A 21,761-nucleotide genomic window follows, 5' to 3' on the forward strand; every position below is an offset into this window, starting at 1 on the left:
AAAATAAAGAGTTCAATACAGAAAAACAACCATAGATTTTAATCTCTCTAGTGACATCTTAGGTACATATTAAATGCAATTATTGATGTATAAATATTGTTTTTTTAAAAATATCTTTTAACTGCTGAATTCTGCATTTTTAGTTTTTTGCATGTAGAGATTTTAACAAATATCTTCCAGGCTTCAAGAAAGTTTCTAATTAACTTAAATGCTGTGAATCTGATGGCTTTATTTAGCCAGTTAAACATATCTTTACATCAGTTTGTTCAAAAGTGGATTGTGTTCTAATCTTGTAAAATATAAACCATATTGTAAGTAGCAAACCTGGGGGTGAGGGGAGGAAATCAACACACATTTTTTCCATGAATGAAACTGATTAAACGAAACCATTTTTGAAATGGCAGTCACTTTTACTGTTAAGTTTTGGAAAGTAATGGGGAAAGTAATAATAATCCGGTTTACAAATATTAATGTTGTTACAAATGTAAAGTCCAATTGCTCATACGACTGGACAGAGACAACCAGGTGTTTTTTTTCTCATTGTGCATTTAGGGTATTCCCATCCTTGAACCCAGAAGGGAATGCAAACTGATGTTGCAATGCCATTTCTGTTGCATTGTGTTTTCAAGGAATACTGAGAAGTTACCCATTTGTCGATATCTTTACAATAGTAATAATCCTGTAAAATATATCTGGAATGGCCCCATACCACTCACCTTGAGAGATCATTAACTCTAATTGTAATCCAGGACTTTTTACTTTTTTACTCCATACAACCTGTGGATTTTTGATCATTCCACTGTCTCTGAATGTTGCATACATTATAAATTCACTTGAATAGAATGCCTTTCTGCTCAGGCATTGTTGAGATGCTCTTCACAAATAATATCAGCATTTGATTCTGCTTGATTAGATAATGAAAAAAAACTTTTTGGTGGTAAATGAATTGTTTGGGATGTTCCTAAGCTGTCTTTTTTTGCTTGTGTGAGGTAGGAAATATGAGCTACTATGCAAAATGTGTTTGGCTGAATCATGTATAAGATACAGAATGGCCTTTTATTTTTAATGTACATGCATACAATGAGATGTGACTTATGACAGTGAGCAAATTATAAATCAAATCAAATATTTATTACAGAGACCAGCCTAAGGAGAGTGCGGTCCAGTCAATTAAAAAGCAGAGAAAATATATCAAAGTCTAAAATATAATTTTAATAAAAAGCTACGGTAAAAGATATAAAACAAAAGTGTATATAAAAATAAAAGTCCATAAGGAATCTAAAAGGAGGGTAGGAGCATTAAGTAGGTGTAGGGGAGCATAAAGGTTGGTATACAGCAAACTAGATTACAATAAACTAAATTGAAGTACAGTATGGATCACTCTAGAATGATAAACTAGATACACATTAAGGCTGGTTTATAGCACAGGTCATTATCTGAGTCTTTCGAGGACTGCTTTACAGAACTTGGCAACTTTATACATTGTAGAAGGGTTGGTATCTGAAAACAGCAGGGAGGTGTAGAAGTATCCTGTGCGACCTGGGTATTTATGCCATAAGGATGGGAGGAGGCTACTACGAATGTCTCTGCAATAGAGATATCTCACAGAGGTATTGACTCTCCAGGTAGGAAATTTTCCTGCAGTGGCCTCCAAGGACAGCTGAGGGAACATCATGCTAGAATAAAGGCCCTCTGGGAGTTAGGTATTTTGAAATTGGTTAAATATGCCATGGGGGAGGGAGAGTACCTGGATTCACTGGCAAAAAAAGATTGGGGACCTGGCTAGAGTTAGGTGCTCTTGTGTCTGCTATTTAATGAGTGCTTTGACTTGGTCCTATCCCATGCCGACCAGAAGACCTGGAGAGAAGCCCAAGGATGAGATTTTCATTGCCACTGCCTTCTTCCATGTGGATTGAAAGACATCCCTCATAGTTAATGGGAGAAGCCAAGGGGGGAAAGGACCGTTTGAGTCAGAGGTGGTATTCAGCAGGTTCTGACCAGTTCTGGAGAACCGGTAGTGGAAATTTTGAGTAGTTCAGAGAACTGACAAATACCACCTCTGACTGGAGAGTTTACAGTATCCTTCCCCTGCCATGCCCACCAAGCTGGTAGTAAAAAAAATTTTGAATCCCACCGAACCGGTAGTAAAAAAAATTGTATCCCACCACTTTGAGCCAATAGTTGGGTATGTTTATCCACATGCTAGTCTCCACATTCAAGAGGCTTGTTCCCAGTCTCAGTGTCACATTGAAGACACATTTTGGGACTGAAAGGATCGATCTTGGATAGAACAAGCTCTAATAATGCAAAATTGGAGAAGGAGCCCAATATTCACAGATTTATTGGAACAGGTCCCAAGATGTTGCTTTTCACAGAAGAAGACGGGAAGGTTTTTTATTTGTATTTTTTTACTGATTCCCACCGATTGCCCTAAAAATCTTTCCTGGGAGCTGGAGAGCCCTGCAGGGGAAAGAGTAACTATCAAACATTGGCCATCATGTTGTGTTTATTGCCCTAATTAATCTGTTGTGGATTTTTAATTAAAACAGTGCTTTGTGATTAAAAGAATACTATGCACTGATGTCCTACACATTCTGATCCAGATTATTAGCAGATTAAGTATCATACGAAGGACATTGTGACAGAAAATGTGAATGTTGGAAATCTTTCTCCTGCCAGGTTAATTGTAATGTTTGTTGACCCCCAAACCCTTTTTTGTAGATGATATTATTTAAGATTTAACCTTCAGTTTGATTCACAGTCTGGGACTGGTAACAACTTCAATAGTATAAGTCCTAACCAAGGACCTAAGAGCTATTAAGGTAGCTAATTGTTGTTGTTGTTGTTATTGATTTAGTCTTCAGTTCGATTCACAATCTGGGACTGGTAAAAACTTAAAAAACTTACAATCATGTGATGCATGTAAATATAAACTTTGCCACTTTTTGCCCTTTTTAAAATACTGTAATAAACTGCAAATGGTGGAAAAGCTTAAAGAGAGGCAGTGAAGAGTTTAAAGGTTAAAACCAGTGCCCTGAATTGAACCCACCTCACAGAGCTGAGGTGTAACATGCTCTTCCCTAAGAGCGCACATAATTGTACTAGCAGAAGCTTCTGAATACTCTTTAAGGGCTGCCCCATGTAAAAAGTGTGTTGCAATAGTCCAGTCTGGAGGTGACTCTAGGGCAGGGGTCTTCAAACTTGACAGCTTTAAGACTTGTGGACTTCAACTCCCAGAATTCCTCCTCCAGTCATATTAGCTCAGGAATTATGGTGTAGGTTGGTGGATAGATGTTTGTTGACTTCACAGTGAAGGGCTGGATGACAGTGACTAGTCTAAATCATCTAGTCAGCTGCCTAAGGTCTCTGGTGTGGCACTTAACCTCAACACTAGACTGACTGGATAGCTTGCTAGACAGACAGACAGACAGATCTCACATATGCACACATGGGCACGCACACAATATCAATTGTTTCCTTTCCTTAAAGATTCCATGCACATTCTGCGAGAAGCTCTTCCTCTGCCACAAATGTTGGGTGAAGGGAAAGTTATTTGTGATTCATTAGTCTTTACCAGTGTAGAAAAACTAGCATCACAGAGTACTTGACACTGTACATTTAGCCTCTTAGAAACTTCAAGTTGAAGCAAGTCCACTACTTCTTTTTTTTTTTAAAACAAGTTTTATTAATTTTTAAAACACACAAATTATCATTATTCATTACATGTTTAAACCTTTTTCCCTTGTAAATTTAACAAGTCAGATAAATTATGATTCTGTTTTAAACCATTTCCATATAATATACCAAAACCTCTTATTCAATTTCTCTTTACTTCTCTTTACTCTTATTCAATATCATTATTATTATTTCATCTGTTTCTTTCTGACTTAGTTACCATTATTCTCATTCTATATTTCTACAAGTTTTTACCAATTCTCCCCCCCAAAAAAGACATATACACACAACACACAAAACATAAAAAAAATATCTTTTTGGAAAGTAACTTGGACCCAGGTGTCTCTCTCTTCATGGACTTCAATTATATTCATGCTCATCTTACATATCATTACTTATTTTATTTACCATTCTAAGCCTTCTATATTAACTTCTCCACATATTTCACACTTCTTAATTCTACCTTAATTAATCATCTTAGTTTAAATCATTATATTTGTATCTTTTGTCCATTTTTTATCATCCCTTTGTCTCATCCCTTATGAAAAAAAAGAAAATCAGTTTCTCCTGAAATCATTAATCAGAGTATGATGCCTTTCTATCTCCCCCCTAAGTTAATCAAATTAATCTTTAAAATAATATCTAATACCCAATCAGATTTTGCTTGGTACATTCTATCTAACTAATACATCCAACACAATTAAGTGCATAATTAGAGAATAAATCCAAATATTAAAAAGAAATACTATAATAAAAATTTTATAATAACATCAATACCATAATTTTATTAAACTCTTTAATTAAAACAATATTCTAAACCTCTCCTATTATTAAGTTTTAAAAACCAATCATTTTTAAACATTTTAACATTTTAATCTCTTATCAACTCTTAAACCATTGCAATACTACCATCTCATCTTATGTACCTTGCAAAATCTTTTTTTTTTAAAAAAAATTATACTTTATCCATTATCCATAAAAAATTCCTTTTTTCCATTTAATTTCAAAACGTTGTAGCTTTTCTCCACCTTTTCCCTTTCTTTCTTTTCCCAACAAACCTTTCTACCCCCCCTTCTTCTAGCCCCTGCCTTACCGGCTTCCCTTCTCTGTCGTATTTCTTTTCCCCTTTGTTTACAATCATCATATTGGTTTTGCACTTTATTTTTCCCTTTCTTAAATGTTTTTTTAGATCTTAAGTCCTTAAATCCTTTAGTTTTCTTCTTTTCTCTTCTTTTCTTTTCTTTCTCTCTTCCTTTTTTCTGGATCAAATTCTGAGATTCATTAAAGATGGCTCCTTCCTTTCTTTCTTGTTCCTCTGCTGTCTTCATCTGTTGTAATTTTTGTTGATAATTAGTAAGCGCCATTTCTAAGAAAAGGAAAGCTTCTTCCACACCATTTCTTAGTTCCTCAACAGAAAGAGCCATTATAAATCTTTTCTTTTCTTTTCTCCTTCTTTCTTCTTACAACAACCAGAATATTCAAAAGAAAATAAAAAAGATAAAACAGTCCCAAAGTTATCAATCAGTCCAAACCAAGGCAGAGTTCTCACTTTCTCCTTCTGGGGTAATATCAATCAAAGAGAAAGAAAGTCCAAATCTGTTTAAAGTCTTGTTACAATATATTCTAGTCTTCAAATCCTTAAGGCATCTGCTCCAACAAATCTTAGCATACAAATATTTTCTTTTTAATCCTCTCTCTTCCCACTCATCGCTTAAAACCAATTTCCACCTAAAAAAATAGGTTTCTTAATATCCAGTTATTTATTCCGTAGGAAAAGAGGGAAAGCTATCCTTTCAGCACCTTCAAGCAGCCGCTTTTTTCCTCTTCTGGCAGGTATTATTCAGAAAGTCATACTTTTCAGGAATTTTATTAAATATGTCTTAGAGTCCTAGGAGCCAAGAAAAACTTTCTCCTCTCAATCACTTTCTCCACTTCCTCCTGCGCATTCTTACCCGGCTGCCAGCTTCTTTGTGGCGGCCATTACGGACCGCCGCTGCACCGTCCTGGGAAAAGGGGGTTCTGCCGGCCAGGGAGGGGGTCTGCAGCACCCCCAAACCCTTCTCCGGATCCCCCTACCTTCAGCTGCCCCTGCAGGGCAGCCTAGCTCCGTACCCGGCTGGGTCGGAGCCCCAAAAACGGCTAGCGCGGCAGGGATCGCGCAGCTTCGCAAATCCCTGCCGCTCGCGAAGCCGACAAACCGGAAGCCCCACAAGTCCACTACTTCTGAAGCAATCTATTGAAAGAACTTTTTCTAGAAGGAAGCTAGTGCTAAAATATGTTTCTTCGTAGCCGTCTCTCAATAGAAAACCCTTTCACCAACCTACCTTTGGTTTTCTTTGCTGTCAGCACCATTCCATCATAGATTAAACTGGTTGGGTTTTGCACCCATTTAGGTTGTTTTCAGGCTGACTAGTCTCTCCACAGTTTTGCTTTTGTTTTTTTCAAATGAAGGAAAGCCTGCGGCCCTAAGCAATTTACTACTCTTGGAACTTTGTCCCCAATCTAGATATCAGGCATAAATGAAAACCCTTCATTATGTTTATACATTGTCCTCTTCCTGCTCTATCTCCTTCAAATTCCAAAAAGGCTTTTTGCTGTGATGATTTATGTTGAAATGAGCAAACGTTTGGTGCACAATGTGGTGGAAGATGTGGAGAAAGTATTTTCTGAGCCAAAATTAGCATCCCTATGCTAGTTCTCCAATTCTTGTGGCTCCTAACTGTATACGGGTAACGTCATATTTGAGCTAGTAGTATTCGATTCCAAAGTATAACTGCCTCTGGTACACACCTTTTTCGATTAACTGATTATGCGCCTTAAAGTCAGTATCGATTCCTAGCAACCACAAAGACGTCTTTACGATGATCTGTTCCCAACCTGCATATATTTGTATAAATATAATAATATGAACTTTGTCATTTGCGTCTCAAGTGAGAACACTGAATTGATTGGTTCTGTGAGTCCTTTGCTTTTTCTTGGCTATGCATGGTATTCTTAAGAATTTTTTCCAACATTAAAGTCCAAAAGTGGGATTCCCACATTCTTGGGGAGACGGTGCTTGATTTTCTGATTTTTTCTACTGAAACATGTTCTCTTGTTGTACATTTTTGGAGATATGTAGGTGATGCTTTATAAAAGGCATAATTACTGGGCATATTGAAATGGAAACCAGGGTACTTCAGTTTTATTTTCCATCTTTTGCTGAATTTTAAGTATCTAAGAAGCCTGGAAGGATTGCATTCAGGGGTGGAATTCTACAGGTTCGCACCTATTCTAAGCAGTTCAGAGAACCGGTTGTTAGAAGAAATTACTGGCCTAATCCTGTAAGAAAGTCAGGAAGGAAACATTCTGGTGTTGCTTACAGAAACTGCCTCTCCATTAACCCTTATTACATTCTTGGCAGGACTAGACTTCCTGTCTCAGGAACTTCTCTGGAGGTTTTTTCCCCCTCCTTTGCGGGTACTTTGCTTGTGTGGAGTGACCATTCAAAGTTACAATGGCACTGAAAAAAGCAACTTATGACCGTTTTTCACACTTATGAGTGTTGCAGCATCCCCACAGTCATGAGAGGCCAGGCGAGGAGATGCGTGCCTCGATGTGAGTGATATTGAGTTGGCCACACCCAGCCAGTCACATGACCACCAAGCCATGCCCACCAACTAAGCCACGCCCACAGAACCGGTTGTTAAAAAATTTGAATCCCACCCCTGATTGCATTATAGAGTAGTGTAGAAGTATAGTGTAGTGTAATGTAGTGTAGTAATAGTATTAGTATTAGTAGTATTAGTATAGTAGTGATGGCATACCTTTTTGGCACCAAGTGCCCAAACCGGAACGTGCACACATGCATGTGCTCAAGCAAATGCACCGGAGCAGTGGAAACCAAAGACCAGTTGGCCAGAAGAGTAGCTGACGATGGCACTCACGCCCATAGAAGGGCTCTGCGTGCCACCTCTAGCACACGTGCCATAGGTTCGCCATCACGGGTATAGTATTACTATTACTATACATAGTAACTAATTATTTATTACTAATTACTATCACCATACATAGATAAAAATAAATCCTTCTTCCAAACTACACAGATACATACATTATTTCTTTCCTTCCATCTATTCCAAATATCTGTTTAGTTAGCAGACGTGGAGAATTGTGTCTCAATTTTGGCTGTATCATTGCAAGTACAGTCAGAGGTAGTGGGAGTTTGCTAAAGTCCCACTTCAGAATTAAGCACAGAGAGCAAACATTTGTAACAATAAATAAATACAAGGCACAACTAGTAGGAAATACCCCTGTAACTTGTAGGGCTGGGTGGAGGTGGGAATTTGATTGTCCTTAGAATGGGAAAAAGGTTTTGCAAAGCTCCTGTTGTCACATGTCAACATTATTGTTGCATCCACTCTGTGTAATGTACTTCTTGCCCTTGAAGTTTCCTTCTGTCTCTTCTCAACTCTATTACCTTATCCACTGCAGGAAGTATCAAGAGAATAATAAAAGTGAAACTATAAAAATAGTTTTCTCTTTATCTCAGAAGGATTTTTTTTTAAAGAAAATAAGAAAACAGTATTTATATTTGAAGAACTGAGTGTCTTTTTGATGCAGTAAATTAATGTTTTTAAAATGTTCTTAAGATTTGTAGGCAGACATAGTCACATGATTTTTGCTGGACGATTGGAAACACAAGCATAAAATGCCCGTAGGGTATGGCTAGTATGACAATGCCAAAATTTAAACCATCAGTCTTAACTGGAGCAATGTAAGTGTTCCTGTGAGTTTTAATTAATTAATTAAAAAAGAAAGAGCCCACAATGTCAGGAGTAATCTACTTTCCTAAATAATATGAGGGCCATCACCAAGAAGATCATCACTTCCTTCTGGCCTCCCTCATTTCATGGTATGGGGAGGTACAAGTAATTCCTCCTTCCCCCCCACCACCACCCGAGATGTTCTTATTGGATGGGGTGGTTCTTCTTTACAGCCTGTGGGGCTATCCAGCCATTCAAGTGGTGGCCAGTCTAAAGAAACATGTTTGTGAGATGTGGCTGTCCTCTCATGTACTTTTGTATCTTCATGAATGTATTGGTAGCACAGGCCCCATGAGCTGAAACGGATGGATCTAACCATACTTAAAGTGACTAATCAGCCTGATGACACCATGGCTAGGAGTGCCTTTTGCACAGCTCCGTGTTGGGTACCGGTTGCACCTGTTCCCAGACTGGGAGTCCCTACTCATGGTCACTTGTACGTTGAGTCACTTCCTGGTTGGACTACTTAGCAACATGCTCCACGTGGGGCTGCTTTTGACAAGTATTCAGAAGCCTCAGCATTTGGGGATGTTGGTTGTTGGAACGTATGACGCTTCTGCTCCACACGCTGCTTTTGGCAACCGTGTGCTTCTGAGTAAAATTCAAGGTGTTGGAGGCCACCTTTAAAACCCTTCATGCCTTGGAACCAGATTATGGACAGGACCATCTCTCCCCAATAGTGTCTGCTACATTGGACAGAAGTGTTATACTCTGGTCCCATCCATTTCAACCTTGCGAGGTAGTCCAGACAACAAGCATATCCAGAAGTACTACCAGTAGTTATAAATTACTTGTACGCTTATCTTAACAGAATCAAACAAGTTGAAAGAACATCTCCCCCTCCCTTCCCTTTACAATACAAGAAACTAGGGAGGGTCCCTTCTGACATGTTTGCCACACCTCCATTGCTTCTGTGGCCTGAGCTACTTTTATCCAACTGTTGTCTAGTCTGAGGCTCTTCTTCCTGTCTCCCAAAGTCATTCCTACATAGTGGTGGGATTAAATTTTTTTTACTACTGGTTCGGTGGACGTGGCTTGGTGGGCGTGGTAGGGGAAGGATACTGCAAAATCCCCATTCCCTCCCCACTCCTGGGGGAAGGTTACTGCAAAATCCCCATTCCCTCCCCACCCCACTAACCTGCTTTCCAGCTCCGTTCTCCTGTGCAGGGCAACAAAAGAAGACCCAGCCAATCATCTGGGACTTGGGAGGCAGAGAATAGATGGGGGTGGGGCACGTCAGAGGTGGTATTTGCTGGTTCTTCGAACTACTCAAAATTTCCGCTACCGGTTCTCCAGAACTGCTCAGAACCTGCTGAACGCCACCTCTGCTACATACCATTCTATTGCATTAGAGAGGGCCATTTGGCAGGACCAGGAAAAGGGCCTGTCCTTCTGGGCACTCACCCATTGGAATCTCCTTTCTCCCAGGATCAGATCTGCCTTGACTTTATTGGATTTTCACAAGGCATTACTAACTTGTTTCTGCCATCAGGCCTGAAGCTCTAATAATACAGTTCTTGGCAAGGTTTTTTCAGACATGGCTTACTTACCCTTGCCTTCTTCCTAGGGCTAGGAGATAGAGAGACACCGGCTCAAAGTCACCCAGCTGGTTTTGTGACTAAGGCAGGACTAGAACTCAGAATCTCCAATTTTCTAGCCCGATTCCTTAACCACTGCACCAAACTGGCTTTGCATCCCCAATAATGCACCCCCAATGAATTTTTTCCCCCCTATGATTCTGTGATATAGTTTTAGAGTCCTTAAACCATATTAAGAGCTTCATTCTGTTCCTTTTGATTCAGAGGATAGGACAGAAAGCCCTTCCTGATCCCTCTGTGTACCTTTTGTCATCCATAGTTTTCTCTCTTACTCATAGCGAGTCGTGCTGTCGGCCAGGTAGGAGGAGGAGTTGGGGGCGGATGACACTGCTGCTTTCAGCACTCCACGCAAGCTAGGGGCAGAGCAAATGAAGCTCAATTACGCAAATACTGGAGGCACTGAGAATGTGCCACATCACTTATGAGCATGACTGGAGCTGACTGTGAATCATGGCTGTTGTTAAAGCTTTGTGTATCAGTTCAAGTGGGCAGAAACAGGGCGCTTTTTCAAATGTAAGGTTGAAGCTAATGAGTTGTGATCTTGTAAACATTGCAATTTCACAGATTCTTGTATTCCGTCTTCCCCCCCCTCTCTCTCTTTCCTCCCTCCCTCCCTCTCTTTCTCCCTCTCCTTCCCTTTCCCCCTCTTCCTCTCTCTCTCCTTCCCTCTCTCTCTTCCTCTCTCTCTCCTTCCCTCTCTCTCTTCCTCTCTCTCTCCTTTCCTCCCTCCCTCTCTCTCTCTCCCTCCCACCCTCCTCCGGTTACTTTTCCAAAGAACAAGGTCAAGACTTGCCACTGTGCCTCTGTAGAATTTTAGCTGCTAAAAAAAAGGGGGGGGGGAGGGAATCAACGGTTAACAACTTTTTAAAAATCTGCCTCCAGTAAGAAAAGCTCAACTTCAGATAGCAGTAGGTTTGCAATTGTTTGCAATTGTGGCAAAGAACTGAGTCAGGATTTTGGCTTGCATGCCAAAGTTTTCCACTGGGATTTGCTCGAACAGCTACCAAGTTTTACTCTGAAATTTCTATGTTGTTTTTGCTGGGGTTTGCTCTTCTCCTGGCAGCCAATTCCTGTTTACCAAATAAAATTGGCTTCGTCTCCTTTGTAGATTTTCCAAGCGTTTAAGTAAAAACTACTTCTCTCACTTATACACATGGCTTAAAACAGGCTTTTGTCTCCAAAATGGTAATAAGTAGAGATGGATGGAGAAGGATGATAGATAACCTGGCACAGTCATATATTTTGCAGAGAAAATAAAAAAAACCCCACTTTTGTGAAGGCAAAGACGACGTCCACAATCGCAAGAAGGTTAACACTTTTATTAACTAAATAACTGGTTGCCGTGATGGCCGTTAAACTGTTCGGATCGGCTGACAGTAGCGAGCAACAGCTGACGCCATCTGACAGCTCCCTTTTATATCGCTCGCTGTCAGACGGCTCAGCCAATAGGAACGAACTTTGGTTCCCGCTCAAATCTGCCGAACGTAACACCTACCTCCTGAAATAATATAGTCAGTTGTTTATTAGTAGGAGCATATTTAAACATGTACTCAGGTGACCATTGTGCAGGTATAGGGGAAGCCATATTCTTCCAGACGTTGTTGAATTGCTATCCCCAGTAATTGTCACCAGCATGGAAAATGGCAAGGGATTCTACTAAGTGTAGCTCAGCAATATTGAAATTTCGTATTTCTATTGCAGTGTGGACTGATTATAATATGCTACAGTACATAAGTAAGCTATCCTAGTGGAAAATTGTTTCAGTTGACCCACCCAACATTTTTTTTCCATTTGTACTTGGCAGGGGCCATAAAGTAGCTCATAAATGAAGGCTGAAAAGAAGGGTGAAATGCCTGCATATCTTTACATTCCTCCTGTTTGTATTTATCAATAGTTTGCTAATCCTTTCCTCATATTTTTAAAATATTTCTGCGCACTACAAACCTCTGGCCTGGCTCGATCATGTTGCTGTAAAGACAGCCCAACTGTCAAAACAGCTGTCAGAAGGAAACACGGCCCAGAATGGCTGTATTTTCAGAACTGGATTTCTGTACTAGAGCTTATCAAGATGGCAACTGCACACAATGACAGACTTGGGGATGGGGGTACTGGTCAACTTTGCCAGAACTACTTCTGGACAGGAAAAGCGAGGTCACACACCAGGCCTTGCAAGGTCTCTCCTCCTGCTTTTCTATCCAGGGCTGTAACATTCCACCATCCTCGACCTCTGAACTTGCCGGCCAGAATAACTTTCTAAAATCTCTTCCCACCTGATCTTGTTATCTTTTTTTTTTTTTTTTGCTGTGGAATTAACCTCCTTCTTCACTTCCTGCCACTTGTTCCATTTCTGTCCCCTCACGGCTGTAGTGTCAGTAGTTCTGTGAGGGGGCACAGTTGCATTTATGTCTTTACAAGACAAAAGTTTGTCTAGGTGATAAAGTACTATGGGAGTTGCAGTTTTGGAAATGTTGGGAACAACAGTCAGAATTGTGTCTTTTTTAAATCACATAATAACCTTACGTCTCCCTTTACCCAGAGTCTGACAGACAGACACCATTACACACACCCCATTAATCTTTGGGGTTAAAAAGGAAACTCTGGATCTCTCAGGATGCAGCATCTAATATTCTCATTGGTTACTAAAAATCCAGTTTTTCTGCATGTGAGAATGTGTAAGGTACAATTCCTATTTAACATTTTCCATGTATATATTTTGAGTTGGGCTGTCCTTGGTCTATGAAAAGCCACAGTGCTCTAAAAACGTGATGCCAAATGCTGGTTCTTTTGGTGCCTAACATTCTTGCTGATCATGACTTCATTTTTCTACATTTTCCATTCTTGCCTAAATGGGCAATGCTAAATGACTCATCAATCAGCTCTGATGGACAGGAATCTCTCCCAGCTGCAGAGTGAACTAGCTTCCTTTTGTTGGAACTTCCTTCAAGCGCTTGAGGATTGACTTCCTGCTCCCTCTTCCTATTATCTAGGCCCCATTTACATCAGAAAGATCCTCCTGGCAATCTATTATTCACCAGGTCTTCCTCAGAGCCCTTTGTGACTTTGGCCTATACAGAAGTGGGGGGGGGGGGTGCTAAAAGGATGATTGGAAACCTCTGGTCTCTAGGTGGGTGAACTGAGAACAGGCTCAATGAATTTTCAAGTATTAGTCACTCACGTGGGCCAATGTGAATGGGGATCAAGATTCTAATTTACAGGCCTAGACATTTTGTGCCTTGCTGGATTGGCTGTTGAAGGATGTAGTTTAGCTGGCTCAGCCAGAATTATATAGCATAGGGCAGGTGGGGAAGGGTTTGAGGGTGGTGCTTGAGAAAGGAGACTTTTCTCCTGGGGGGAGGGCAGTTCTTTTTCTGCAAAGTTTAATGGCCAACTTGCCAGTGGTGAAAAAGCCAAGTGCATGCTTTGAAAAAGGTAGAGTTTTTGATGCAATATGCAAAGAACAAAAAGGCTGCTGTCAGCTGCATGCAAGAGTTGGAGAGAGAGTTTATATTCTGTGCGCTCTCGCTCTCTTTTTCTGTGGGAGTTATTTCCTGTTGTTGACTCCAGTTCTTTATTTAGAACCACCTTAGCTACTCAGCAACTGCTCGTTGGAGAGGGGGCTGGAGGGAGGAACAGCGTGAATACAACTTCTAAAGGTTCCTTTCAAACAGCTAGCCCTGCTTTGCTTCATTAAAACGGAGGCCGCTTTCCTTAGTGGAACACAAGAAACTTTTTTCTCATCTACACCACTGCATTTCCTTCTGATAGTGCCACCCACACTTAGCAGAGAGCCAAGCCCCACCCTCCCGCACACCCAAGAAGCAAGTTATGCTTCGGAGGTGCCTCCTCTCATCACATCAAAAGCAAAAGTGCATGAGATTTCTCTAGAGAAAATGATGGGCTTCTTTTGTGCTTTACAAAGGACAGTTTTCGCCCTGCTGTAAAAGGAAAAGTTATAAATCAGCTCCCTGGAAAGAATGAAAGGGCTGTCAGCTGGCGTATTTTCTGATTGTGGAGGCTGTTCTTTTTGGCTGACACTTGGGGTTTCTTAGGCTACCCCATGCAGGCTCAGGCACTTTCTGTCTCCCAATGGTAGCAGGGTCCTTCGCACTGGATGCCAACGAAGAAGGCCCATCCCAGCTGTTGACGCGGGAATCTCTACAAGCAGCCATACTTTTTCAAAAGTCCAGTGGTAGGCATGGATGTATGGATTGTGAGCTTTGTGTCCCTTCCCCTCCCCACTTCAGGAGTTCAAGGCAGCAGACACAACACTCCTGCCTCATGCTTTTCCCCACAAATATCCTTGGGCTTTTCCTTAAGCGCTCTATCTACACTTAGAATCCAGCAAGGAATGGCAATAGACCGCTTTTGGCCAGTGTAAGAGGTTCATTCACAACATCCAGTGGGGAAGAAATTCAAATAACTCTCAAATGACAATTTTAGCACAAGGTATTGTAGGTATTGCAGGCTGGATTTTGATACATGTACTGATTCTTCGAATAATCGCTGCCACCTCCACCCTGGTCAAAATAACCGGGAAATTCAGATGTATGTTTTATGGGGGATTTTGTCTTCCAAAACTAGACACAATGATGTCCCATTGATTTTGATGGGCTTTAACATTTGGTTTAATGGCGCTCAGGTTAACATTCGTTCAGAACCACCAGACAAAAATGCAATATGAAACTCACTGATTTGTTTTCTAGCAGGCCAGTTCCCTTGGTGATGGGAGTAAGTTGTGGGGGGCAGGGAGCTTTATATATCATCCTGAATTCCAGTTCCCCCAGCTGTTTTTTTGATAAGTGCTTTGGTTCTTTGTGATGGCAGGGGCTGAAGCTCTCCAACATTTTAACTTTTCCCTATCATCTCTATAAAAAAATCTGTCTATGCAATTGATATAATTTATAGAGTTTACATAGTTGAATTGTAAACTTCGAGATTCTGTAGTGAAGAACTTTGCTGAAACCTTAATAACATAGTGCAATATTATTAAATTCATAAATGACCTCAAAGCAACCAGACTCTAGGCCAGTCTGTGTCCGATCCATTGCTTGCAGGCCACACGTGACCTGGGACAGCTAGTAACGCGACCCCAAAAGATCATAAACTTTAAACATTATGATGTGATTATTAGGTGATTTATATACATTAACTGTATTATATATTTTATATGGGGCCCAAGACAATTCCTTTTCACTCAAAGCAGCCCAGGCAAGCTATGGACACCCATGCTCTGGGCAGTTTGCACTGTATAATAAAATACAGCAATAATAATAATATTGCAATATAAAAAATTTGATGGTTCCAGAAACAATGCTAAAAGGCCCCACAAAGAAGCCAGGTCTTTACAACTTTCTATGAGATCATGAGATTGGGGTCTGTCTTTATCTGTGAGGTAAGGGTGGAGTGGGGTTAAGAGATTGGGGGAAAAAAAACTCTTGGAAAAAAGAACATCTACCTTCAGGCCATTTCCAGTGCCACTTCTTGGTTGTAGATGTTATTTAGTTATTCTTTTTGCTTAGAAAATAACCAAGGTGGGATTCAGCAGATTCTGACCAGTTCTGGAGAACCGGTAGCAGAAATTTTGAGTAGTTCAGAGAACCAGCAAATGCCACCTCTGACTGGCCCTGCTCCGATCTATTCTCTGCCTCCTGAGTTCCAGCTGATTGGCTGAGTCTTCTTTTGTTGCCCTGCACAGGAGAACGGAGCTGGAAAGCAGGTTAGTGGGGTGGGGAGGGAATGGGGATTTTGCAATAACCTTCCCCCTGCCACGCCCACCAAGCCACGCCCACCAAGCCCACAGAACCGGTTGTAAAAAATTTGAATCCCACCACTGTAGTGGTTGTTAGATATTGTAGCACAAATAGAAGAGAATTTTAGACTCTAAGCATAGTTTAAGCTTGAGCTTGATAACATAGAGATGACAGAACGTTTTTCAGAGAGGGTGTTCGTTTATCAGCTCTAAATCCTAGATGATTTCCCCCCACCAAATTTTGTTTTATTAATATAATATATAAAAATTCCATTTCAATCAGTGTGTTGTCTGGGTACAGTTGTTTTAGGTGATCATAATCAAAGTGTTTACAATAACATTCATCACAATAACAATACTGTAATAATAATATTTTATTTATCCATTTTAACAAATTTCCATTTTACATTTATCCTTTTTATGTCCCTTTCTTTCTAACTTGTTTTTATTGTCTAACCATCGATAAAATGAGTCCCATGTCAAAAAGTATTTAGCTTCTTCTTTGTCCTTAATAGTAAGCATTAGTCTATCCATTTCTGCACATTCTAGTATTTTGTTAATTACATTCTCATCTGTCAGGATCTCATCACACTTCCATTGTTGACCATATACAATTCTTTCTGCAGTTAATTCATGTAAAATCTATAAAGTATATAGTCTATTTGTCATATTTTTCTGGTGGAATGCTCAATAAGAATATTTCTGGTTTCATGCCTATATGCTAGATGAATTTGATCGCCTCATAGAATGTAAGAATTGGAAGGTATCTTGGAAGTCAACTAAACCAACTCTCTTTCCAATGCAGGAACCACTTCTACAGCATCCACAAACAGTTGGCCACCATTGAACAGAATTTTAGAAATATTTCATTCAGGTTTTTATTGTAGTAAGTACTATGAACAATAATGCTTTTTTAAAAGAAAGAAATGCACAATTCCTATGGTATTCACTGTAATTGGCCTTGCACTTACATTTAATGGAACAGAATGGAGTGGGAGTTGAGTCCAAATCTGACATTCTCACACTGAATTCTGGCAATGAATTTATTTCTAAATTTGGTGATTCAGACTGAATTTTTTTTATGTATGTCTATTTGTGTGTCTATATGTTTTAAGGGAACTTAAAGTGTAGATGTTTGCTTCAGTTCAATTAAAATTGCTTATACTATCTGCTTATTCTCTTTAAAAAAAAATCAGATTTTGTTTAAAAAGTCCCAAATTATCCCCTGCAAAATACTGTAATTCTCAATACTGAGAATAAACTGCACAATGCTTTCATTCTTATGAAGAATCAGTTCTGATTACATATGATAACATACCAATATCGAAACTAACTTCATATTACTTATCATTCATCATAAAATATATAGAAACACCCATTTCATCCTTGATGACATATAAGACAGTAATGATATAAAATATTTTTAAAAAATGAAAATTATAAAGCTAGGAGAGGACAACAGATGTTAAAAATAATGGAGTCACACCAATACCTTAAGGTCCCCAGAGCTGATGGCATGACCAGCTTTTGACTAATGAAAAATCAAGATGAACCCTGTTTTTTTAAGGAGAAAGGGAAGATTAAGGATTGCAATTGTGGCCTACAATAATACATAAAGTATGCTTTATGTTTTATTAAACTTATTTATATTTAATAATTATTATTTATTTAATATTTAATAATAATTTATTTGAATTAAACAAAAATATAAAAGTTTACTTCAAGGAAAATATTAGGTTGTAAAAGTATAGGAATCTAAATAATTAAATATGGTTACAGTAGGGTGCAAATTCTTCAGATAAAATCTCCATTCTCACAACCATGTTAGACATACAAAATTGGGGATAGGGGTATTGTTTTTATTGTTTAGTCTTGAATTTAAAAAGCTTCTTATAGCACATGGAACATTAAAGATTGCACTTCCAGTTGAATTTCATTTTTCAGACATGCCTTCTGTACTTCCAAAATATGATTTGATTACAGGAAGATTAATAGGGCTGAGAGCAACAGCCTGGATATTATTTATTTACTCATTACCTTAATTATTTTTATAAATAACTCCAGGCTCAATTTGTAAGTTAAGGACTATATGTACTCCCTGCTCCCCACAATCTTGTGCGGTTGGTTGGGCTGCAAGAGAATGACTGGCTCAAAGTCACCCAGCTGGCTTTCATGTCTAAGGCAGGACTAGAACGCACAGCCTCCTGGTTTCTAGCCCCATGTCTTAAATCACTCGGCCAATCGGGCTTTCACAAATAATGACTAATAAATATTATTATGGTAAGTTCTAAAACTTTATTTTTTTTTCAATGCACTTTGTTGCAAAAATAAAAAATAAAAAATAATCGGGTCCGGTTCCAAGCCAAGGGAAAGGTGCTGGAAATAAAAGGGAGGCTGATTGGAAAGGACTCTGTTTATTGATGAGCAGAACCAACAATAGCATGTTGGGACAGCTGACAAAGTGGTTGGATGAGCACAGGGACTTTTATAGGGTTTTGAGATGCTGCTAGGGGTTGTGCAATGTTGTGAGTCTGGTGTCTTTTGCTATTCTAATGGTGGTGGGTTAATCCTATTATATCCTAAAAGGTCATGTTCTGTTCTTAGAATTCGGGTGGGGGGATGTAAATTTTAATCCCATCATCTGGAGATAAAGGTGTTTTGTTTGTGAATAGATTGGCCCAGTCTTTCTTAATGGGACAAAAATATCCATCTCTAAAGACTTCAGGCATCTGCTGGAGGCTGTTGGGACTGCTTTCTGCCTTCGGTAAGATTTTTCTCCATTTCTCTTTTTGGGGAAATATAATATTCAGCCTCTTTTAATATTCCCTAAAATATTTCATTCTGGGGAGGGGGGGGACTTCCTACAACTTGGTGAATAATTAAAAGCCAGGATTATTTAATTATGATTGTAAGTGGTAGCCAACATTTGAAATGCGTGTGGATGAAGTTTTAGAATACTATTTGAAATAAGTGTTACATTTAAAGTATCGATAGTGTTGCAATAGCTTTCCTTCAAACCTTCCTGCATGTATTGATCTCATCTCCGTGAGCCAAGCGCGCCTTCACAGAAATGATGGTTTTGTGATGGGGGAAACCTGTCTCGCGTGATTCAATGGCCAGGAGGAGGGAAGATGGCAAAGTTTAACCGAGTTTCTTCTTGTCCTTTTCATTCAACTTAAAATGATGGTTGCGTGTGCCAGGACCCGGATGATTTCATCTGTCTTGGAAGCTCAGGAGAATCATCCTGGTTATTACCGGGAAGGGAAGAGATTCTCTGGCCTGTCGTAGACGGGGATCTTGAAAAAGATCCCGGAAGAAAGCAGTGGAAATCTCCTTCCTTAATGCTGGCAAGAAAAACTCACGGCATTGTCTGTTAAGTCACCACTGGATGAATGCCTTATTGAAATGGCTAGTAGCATTGTTGTTTCTATTACTTGCTACTACTGCTGAATGCACGGTGTGATCATCCATTGACTCCCCGCTCTGTAACTTGTATTTTTGCGAATTAGACTTCTGTTGGGCGGGGGAGAGGAGAGAGAGGGGGCATTTTCTTGTTGTCTTTGGCGCCCGGGTTGTGTGTGTCCTAGGAACGGAATCCACGGAACAAAGGAAAAGTTCCGGATAGTCCGCAGGCTCGATCCGAAATCGGTTGAGTTTGTGTGGTTTGCCGGTGCGGCTTACAGTACGTACTGATCCCCCTGGCCTTGGGAATAGTGCATCTCTTGCGGGCTTCCCCCCCCGCCTCCCAGTCTAAAGATCCACTCGATCTACATCGAATCTAATCGCCCAGGCAGGAAAGGCCAGCTTTCATTTCTCCGTCGTGCCGCGCCCGGGCGTTTCGCTTTCTTTTTTCTTTTTCTTTTTTCTTTTCCCTTCCCCCGGCTGCCTCGTAAAAAGAGTTACGCAATGCTCTATTAGGAGGGAGCTTTCGGCTTGCTCACCTACGCGTTTGGAGAGGGAGGGGGGAAGGGAGAGAGAGAAAGACACAGGGGAGGGGGAAAAAAAACAAAAAACCAAGGATCTCCTGGAAAGACTGAGGAAAAAGTCCTGCACAAGTTGAGGGAAGAAACGAGCCTCCCCTCCCCCTCCTCGCACACATGCCAGGGAGAGAGAGAGAGAGCGAGGCCTCCCCGCCCCGGGAGCGAAGCCCCCGCCCACTTCTCTGAAGCGCGGCTCTGTGGCGAGGGGGAGCCCAGCTGTTGTCCCTTCTGTGGAGCCCGCCTGCTGTTGCTGCTCCTTTCAGGAACTCGCAGTCCTGCTCCAGTTTGACTTGTTGACTAATTTCAAGTTGTTGAATAGCTCGCGTGCTTATCATAGTTGCGGTTGGCTTCAAGCTGCAGACTCGCTGCTGTGGAAGTGGGTGGGGGGGCGGGAGGGAGGCTCAGCGTCAGCGCGTCCGCACAGGAACTCCAGTCGGGGCTGCGTTGTGTCCCCGAGAACCGCGCCAATTCTGAGGCAATCGAAGCGGCGAGCCCAAGTCCAGAGGCGTCTTCCCTGCCATTTTCGGGGGCTGCCTGACTTTTTCTTTCGGAAACGAGAGACTTGGCTCGGCTCGGTTGCCGCCTTCTGTTTTTGAAAGAGTCGCCTGCGTGTGATGTAGGCGGCGTGTGCTGGAGGCTGAAAGGCTGGGAGCCTGGGTTTCTTCCTCCGCTGCTCCACTAAGATTGGAGCAAGCGGATTCGGCTTTTAGAGGCTGGTCTCAACCCAAAACCCAGCCTCGGTCCCGGGGGAAACCATCCAATTCCTGGCCAGCAACCTCACTCACAGCTGTATAAGAACTGACACAACAATAGAGCCGATGCGCGTAGAGTCCCGAGAAAACCCATTGGAAAGGCCCGTTTCGGATGCTTTCCAGAACTCGGGTGCGAACCCGGAAGGTGTACAACATAAGCCATCCCTGCCAATGGGCATGTGCAGAGGGCAGCCCCAAATCATTACGGCTCATCTGAGGGACTGAGACGGGTCTGCCTCCCAGGGCGTGCAAGATGAGGGCTGGAACCAGCACGTTACCTTTACACTTCGAAGGTATCACCTCCCCTTGAGTGCCCATTCATCGCCTTTATTTATTGACCGATCGTTGTTAAATCGCTCCGCTCTTCCCAAGCCCCTCTCGCATCCGACCGGAGGGGGGGGGGAAATAATAGCGACATTGACTGCGCCTGTCACCCTTTCTCTCTCCCTGGCGTGTGCGGCTGGGGCGGGTGGGGGTGTGTGTGACCGCGCGCTCGAGTTGTCTTCTGCAGCAAGCAGCAGATTTATATTAGCATAGCTGATCTCTTGGGACAAAGACACATGTAAGGGAGAACGGGGCCCTACGCCCCGCCCTCCTTAGCTGGCCCAGCGAGGGGGCATGTGTCGCCTGCCTCCCAGGCCTTCTGAGGGAGGTGGGGCGGAGGGGAGGGGAGAGCAGGCGGGAGCAGCAGCAGCAGCAGAGGGAGGGAGGGAGACGGAGTGCCTGCCTAGGGACATAGGCGGGGCTTCCAACGTGAGCCAAAGGGCAAGGAGCTTGCAGAAGCCTTTCCTCGCGTCACTCTCTCCGCCTGGCAAGTGCTGGAAGCGCAGGCTGCTGCTCTTCCAGCGCTCGCCTGCTCCCTCCCTCCTCTTCCTCCTCCTCCTCCACCATTGTATAATGCTTCGTGATCGCCGCAGCCACAGGAAAGCGGAGGCTTAAATCCTCCCTGAGCGGCATTCGCTTCCCCGCCCCCCCCACCCTATTCCGCCTCCTCTGTCCCACCGTCAGCCCCCTTCGCCGCCCACCCACCCCCCCACCCGCGGGCGAGGAGAGTGACATATGGAGCGAGTGGAAGATTAGGAGCGTGCAGCGCGCGGCAAGCAGACCCTGATGCTTTAGTTCTCAGGAGGAACTGCATGTGGTAAGTTCAACTCGCCGCTGAAGAGGAGCGGGCCAAAGTGGGCGAGCGCGGGGACGGGGGG

At 41.7% G+C, this 21,761-nt stretch overlaps 1 protein-coding gene across 6 annotated transcripts in view; it reads left to right on the top strand.

Annotated features, from left to right (window-relative positions):
* The window catches only part of SERTAD2 (SERTA domain containing 2), a 156,041-nt gene that overhangs the window by 88,714 nt on the left and 45,566 nt on the right, over positions 1–21,761 (top strand). Inside the window, exon 1 of one of the 6 annotated variants that reach the window (XM_087949120.1) lies at positions 10,472–10,591. The exons of 3 other annotated variants lie outside the window; for them this stretch is intronic. In XM_087949120.1, coding sequence (XP_087805246.1) covers positions 10,500–10,591 — 92 coding nt within the window. In that variant the 5' untranslated portion in view covers positions 10,472–10,499. Of the gene's footprint in view, positions 1–10,471; positions 10,592–20,741; positions 20,853–21,322; positions 21,701–21,761 lie in introns of those variants that run through there. 2 more of the 6 variants (XM_087949122.1, XM_026668447.2) reach the window with 2 other exon arrangements.

This window comes from Notechis scutatus, chromosome 1, assembly GCF_049901735.1.
Source record: "Notechis scutatus isolate UNSWTSFEM ecotype Mainland chromosome 1, rNotScu1.2, whole genome shotgun sequence".
Classification (NCBI taxonomy): domain Eukaryota; kingdom Metazoa; phylum Chordata; class Lepidosauria; order Squamata; family Elapidae; genus Notechis; species Notechis scutatus.